The sequence below is a fragment of the Nannospalax galili genome, unplaced genomic scaffold, assembly GCF_000622305.1.
Source record: "Nannospalax galili isolate Female #2095 unplaced genomic scaffold, S.galili_v1.0 scaffold816, whole genome shotgun sequence".
Classification (NCBI taxonomy): domain Eukaryota; kingdom Metazoa; phylum Chordata; class Mammalia; order Rodentia; family Spalacidae; genus Nannospalax; species Nannospalax galili.
This window is the reverse complement of record NW_008338116.1, coordinates 306,753-312,703: the sequence shown is the minus strand read 5'-3', so window position 1 is coordinate 312,703 and position 5,951 is coordinate 306,753. Positions and strand designations below refer to the sequence as shown.

General features: G+C 42.5%; 1 protein-coding gene across 1 annotated transcript; it reads right to left on the bottom strand.

The window, feature by feature from the left end:
• Positions 1 to 1,907: 1,907 nt before the first annotated feature.
• Positions 1,908 to 2,586, bottom strand: LOC103734025 (60S ribosomal protein L3). Its single transcript, XM_008832917.3, has one exon. It carries the CDS (start codon positions 2,566 to 2,568, stop codon positions 1,969 to 1,971), a length of 600 nt encoding a protein of 199 aa, XP_008831139.1. The 5' UTR covers positions 2,569 to 2,586; the 3' UTR covers positions 1,908 to 1,968.
• Between the last annotated feature and the right edge of the window lie 3,365 nt (positions 2,587 to 5,951).

Sequence of the window (5,951 nt, the reverse complement as noted above, 5' to 3'; positions counted from 1 at the left end):
TGAGAAATTTTCTCATTCTTTTTCTTTTTGGTCTTTTTGAGACAGGGTCTCCCTGTAGCACCAGCTGTCCTGGAACTCACTATGTAGACCAGGCTGGCCTCAAACTCACAAAGATCCACCTACCTCTGCCTCCCATGTGCGTGTGCCACCATGCCTGGCTCTCATTCTTTTTTGTAATAAAATCACATACGACTCTACATGGGTGCTGTGAATTCAAGCTCAGGTCCTTATGCTTGGGAAGCAGGCACCATGCCGACTGAGCCATCTCCTCAGCCCCAGAATTTGAACCATTTTGATCCACTCTATTGCTCCCCATACAATGAGATCTCCATGAGGTCAAGAACCATGTTGTTCAGGTTTACCTCAGCATCTGGGACTTTTAGTTCTTGAATTAATGCTTTGATTAAGAAGAGGAAATACATCAACAAATATGAATAATTGTTTCAAAAAGCACATCCTGATTAGTTAATAATACTTTTTGTTATTAATGCTATAGAGTCATAATCTGTATAATCACTGATATAGTTACATATTTTGAAAGCTCTGAATCATACCACTAATAGAATTAACAGTTCAGAGTTATTTTGAAAAAAATAATATGTTTGTTTTTAGAATACTAATACATGTCTTTAATCCCAGCACTCAGGAGGCAGAAGCAGGTGGATTTCTGTGAGTTCAAGGTCAGTCTGGTCTACATGGTGAGTTCTAGACCAGCACCATTTTTTTTTTTTTTTTTTAGAAAAAAAAAAAAAAAAAAAAAAAAAAAAAAAAAAGAAATACTAAACAGCCATGGAAACATATATTGTTTTGTGCTGTTTTCCCTAGGCACGTAGAACATCTTCAGACAATGTGTCTTTCCCTTCTGATTGAAAATCTAATAAAATGCAAAAAAAGAAATCACGTAGCTATGAGAGTGTTGCCATTTTAAAAACACTCTGTCCCTCTGAGTAAATAGAATTTTATTCATTTATTCAATTTATTACACAATGGAATTTTATTCATCTGTAAAGTGAAGTCATGACATTTGCAGGAAAATGGGTGAATCTGGAAAGTATTATATTAAGTGAGGTAACTCAGAAAAAAAATCACATGTTCTTTCTTATATAAGGATCCTAGTTTAGAGTATTTGTATTTTTGTATTTAAGTGGGCGTGAGAGTGGGTATAGGCTGTGGGAGTAGAAAGAAGATCCTATGAGGAGAAAAAGGTGTTGGGGAAGGGGCACAAGTGGCTTGAAAGCAGAAAGCAGGTTATGGGGGAGGGGAGGGTTCAAGGTGGGAGGGGCCGTCAGCAGGAGGGGGAATAGGGAAGAGGGGAAGCAAGGGAAACAAACTGTTTGAAAAATACCATAGTGAAGCCTAATCCTGCATAACTCAATTACACATTTTAAAACAAAAAAGATGCTCTGTCTACACATGTTTAAAAAACAGTTGGTTTCGGCCGGGTGTGGTGGCGCAGGCCTTTAATCCCAGCACTCTGGAGGCACAGGCCGGCGGATCTCTGTGAGTTCAAGGCCAGCCTGGTCCACATAGTGAGTTCCAGGACAGCTGGGGCTACAGGGAGACCCTGTCTCAAAAAGACAAAAAAACCAAAAAAATAAAAAACCAAAAACCAGTTGGTTTCTACTTCTGGGCATACATTGAAAGGACTCTAATTCCTCCACAGAGAAGTTCGCATACCCATGTTCATTGCTGCTATTCACAATACCTAAGAAATGGAACTAGCCTAGAGGTCCATCAGTAGCATTTTACACAGTGAGTTCCAGGCTAGCTGGGGCTACCTTGTCTCAAAAAGACCCCTCCAAAAGATAATTTTCAAAAATTTTTTATTTATTTCCACTGCAGACTGAACCCTGACCCAGTCAGTACATCAGGATGAGCAGGATTCATTTTTGTACTAAGGAAACAGGCACTTCCTCCTCAGAACCTCAAAGCTGCATCCTTCCCCATGAACTATGGGACAGCTCTCCCTCAAAAGGGGTGAGGCTCCTGGTGACATGATCCTGGAAGGCCACCCAACCTCACCTTACGGAGGGTGAGCACTCGTTTCTTGGTTCCCACCACACAGCCTTTCAGCATGACGAAGTCATTGGTCACCTCACCATAATGGACAAAGCCACCCAAGGGGTTGATGCTCTTGTCGGAGAGGTCACAGTCGGTAGAGGCATTGTTCTTGATCAGCTTGCCATCCTTGATAAGGTAGCCCTGTCCAATCTTGTAAATCTTCTTGTTGATCTCTGTGCGATGATGGTAGCCTTTCTGCCCAGCTCGAGCCACAGAGAAGGCCACACGGGCAGGGTGCCAGGCTCCAATACAAGCAACCTTGCGCAGGCCTCGGTGGGTCTTACGGGGCAGCTTCTTGGTGTGCCAGTGGCTGGTGACCCCTTTGTAGCCTTTGCCTTTGGTCACCCCGATGACATCAATCATTTCATCCTGCCCAAACACCTGGTTCACAGGGACTTGCTGTTCCAGCCTTTCCCGGGCCCAGTCTAGTTTCTCAGCTACAGTGCCCTCGTTCACCTGGATCTCCATCAAGTGGGCCTTCTTCTGACGGAGAGGAAGCAGGCGCATCTGGGTGTGGGCGATTTTTTTTATGTGTATGTGTGTATTACCTGCAAGTAGGTAAGTGCACCCATGTCGTGCAATGCCCGCGGAGGTCAGAGGAGGCTGTCAGATGCCCTGGGACTGGAGTTATGGACAGTTGTTAGCTGCCATGTGGGTGCTGGGATTCGAACCTGGGTCTTCTGCAAGAACGACCAGTATTCTTAAAGGCTGAGCCATCTGTCCAGCCACAAAAGATGATATTTATAAAAATATAAATTCTGATATAGGAGTCCTGTTAAAAGACCCACACTCTGCAAACTCTTATTCTCTGTGCTTTGGCCATTTGTGACCTTTTGTGTTCCTGGCCCTCTGTTGCATGAGGGAGCTTCGTTGATGAGAACTGAATGATGCATAAGTGTTCTCTTCATCCCTCAGTCTATTTTCCGTGAGCCTTGGGTGTAGAGGTTGCAGCCTAGATGTGCCATTTAGACTTAGGCAATCTCTGTGTGTGACCAGTTGTGGAACTTTGTAATTATCTCTGTTGAGAAAGAAGCTTCTTTGATAGGTGGTAACTGGGATACTTGGCTCAGGGACCATTGCTGAAGAGGGAGCAGGAAGATTGCAAGAGCTAGGGAGGACGTGTATGACCATACGGAAATAGTCCTACAGGCTCCTGGGACTCTTCTCATATAAACCTACAGCAACGGTGTCAGCACGTACAAGACCCATACAAACTTAAGGAAACAAAAACCCAGCACAGAACTGTGGAAATGAGCATCAGGCCCCAATCTTAGTGGAAGAATTATTGGCAGCTGATTGCTGATCTTCTTAAAGGGAGGTACTCTAGACAGGTGAGTAGATCTCAGTGGATGAACTTGCACTGAGGGACATCTGGGGACACTAACTTTACATGATAGGCCTTAACACAAATGGTAGAATGTATGAGCCCCAGTTGGGGAACGATGGGAGGGTGCCAAAGGGGAAGGGGGAATAAAGATGATTTTCTGTATGAAATACACAAAAACTTAATAAAAAATTTATTTTAATAATATTTAATCCCAGCACCCACATGGCAGCTAACAACTGTCCGTAACTCCAGTTCCAGGGGATCTGACAGCCTCTTCTGTCCTCCGCAGGCATTGCATGACATGGGTGCACTTACCTACATTCAGGCAATACAGGCATACACATAAAAATACAATAAAAAATAATAAAATATTTAGAAAGAAAAAAGAGTATACATTTTTTTCATTACTTTTCACTTTACTGGCATGCAAAAAGGTTATCTTCATGTGTTTATTACTGTCACGGTCTGACAAATATCAAGAATGCAAACACAGTAGAAATAGTTTTATCCGAATGTTTAGTGAATTTTCTAATATTTGTTTCTTTAAACATTTAACTTTGTTCCTCTTCTTCCTGCTTTTTCCAACCAATAAACCGTTTTTTCCTTTTAAGGAAAGTTTGTCTCAGCTGGGTGTGGTGGCACACACCTTTAATTCCAGCACTCAGGGGGCAGAAGCAGGTGGATCTCTGTGAGTTCGGGGCCAGCCTGGTCTCCATAGTGAATCCAGGACAGCTGGGGCTATAGGGAGACCCTGTCTTGAAAAGACCAAAAAAAAAAAAAAAAAAGCTAGTCTCAGGCTGGAGAGATGACTCAGCCATTAAGGCACTGGCTGTCTTTTGTAGAGGACTAGAGCTCAATTCCCAACTCCCACATGGCAGCTAGTAACCATCTGTAACTCCAGTTCCAGGGGATGCGACACCCTCTTCTGACCTCCATGGGCATTGCATGACACGGGTGGTGCACCCTCCTACATGTGAGGAATTATACTCTTACACATAAAATAAAAATAATAAATAAAATATTTAGAAAAAAAAGAAAAGCTAGACTCCAGTTCCTCGGCTCCAGCCCTTCCTCTTACCTCAGGCTCTCAGACAGCTGGAATTACAGGCATGCACTCCCACACCCAGATTAATACACTTTATCTTGTTTTTGAGGCAGGGTCTCACTGTGTAGCCTTGGCTGGCCTGGAACTTACTATGTATGCTAGACTGGCCTTGTACTCGCAAAGATCCACTTACCCCGAGTGCTGCGATTAAAGGTATGCACCACCATGCCTGGCCTTAATATGTAATTAAAATTTTTTTTAAATTTATTTTTATTTTATATGCCTGAGTGTTTTGCCTGCATGCACGTAAGTGCACCATGTGCATGCAATGCCTGTAGAGGCCAGAAGAAGGCATTGGATTCCCTGGAACTGGAGTTATGGATGGTAGTTAGCTGCCGTGTGGCTGCTGGAAACTAAATCTGGGTCCTCTACAGGAGCAGCCAGTGCTCTTAACAGCTAAGCCCCAATTTTTTTTTTTTTTTCTTTTTGTCTTTTTCAGACAGGGTCTTCCTGTAGCCTCAGTTGGCCTGGAACTCACAGAGATCTGCTTACCTCTGCCTCCCAAGTGCTGGGATTAAAGATGTGTGCCACCATGCCTGGCTCCATCAGCCTTTTTGTTAAACGTATTTGCTAATATTCCTAGTTCCTCTTGTAAACCATTCTGCTTCTGAAGGTCAAAGATGTCTAATTTAGTAATAAATTTCCAGGATATATCCCTAATTAGGATATAGCCATGCTAGCTGGATTAGTTATTGAGGCAGCACTTTAGTAGTCAGTCAAAGAGGAGAACTGTGTTTAGTTTGGGATGCCTCTTGAAGAAGGACTTGAGGGAACTGATGTATACTCATGGGGAGATAATTTTAAGTATTGTCAAGACAACAATTCCAGTGTGGGACCAATATATAGTAATAGCCCACAGGAAGAATTTGGTTTTAATATCAGGAAGAATTATATAACTTAGAGCTGCCTGAACATGGCTTTGGAGTATAGTAAGCTTTTTATTCTTGGAGGTGTTGAAATAACCTCAGAGGATAACCTCAGGCTGCAGAAGGGCTTAAAACACCCGGCATGATTACTGTGGAAGAGAATTTAGATAATCTTTGGACAGTAAACAGTGGCCTGAGATTTGAACCCATTTGATATATCTAGTGATAGGTCTAAACTTCAATAGATATGCTTTATAAGGAAAGCAGTGAGTATATTTTAAGTAAACAACTCTGTAGTTTTGAGTCTTTGTATCTAGGTGAGACATGGTAGTGACTGCTTTGTTTTCTCAAGAGTCTTGTGGTACTAAAGGCTAAGCAGGTCTTTAAGCATATACAGATACTGTTACTTCCTTTTCTTTGCAAGTACAACTCCAGGCATCTGACTTACCTCCTCTTTATCTTGGAGCTACTCCACCTTCAGTCTGCCTGAAATTTTTTTAAAATTTTATTTATTGTTTTTATTTTATGTGTATGTGTGTATTGCCTGCATGTAGGTAAGTGCACCCATGTCATGCAATGTCCGTGGGGGTCA

Bases quoted from the DNA above. Each gene is read 5' to 3' on its own strand.
- LOC103734025 (XM_008832917.3), bottom strand. From the start codon at position 2,568: ATGCGCCTGCTTCCTCTCCGTCAGAAGAAGGCCCACTTGATGGAGATC.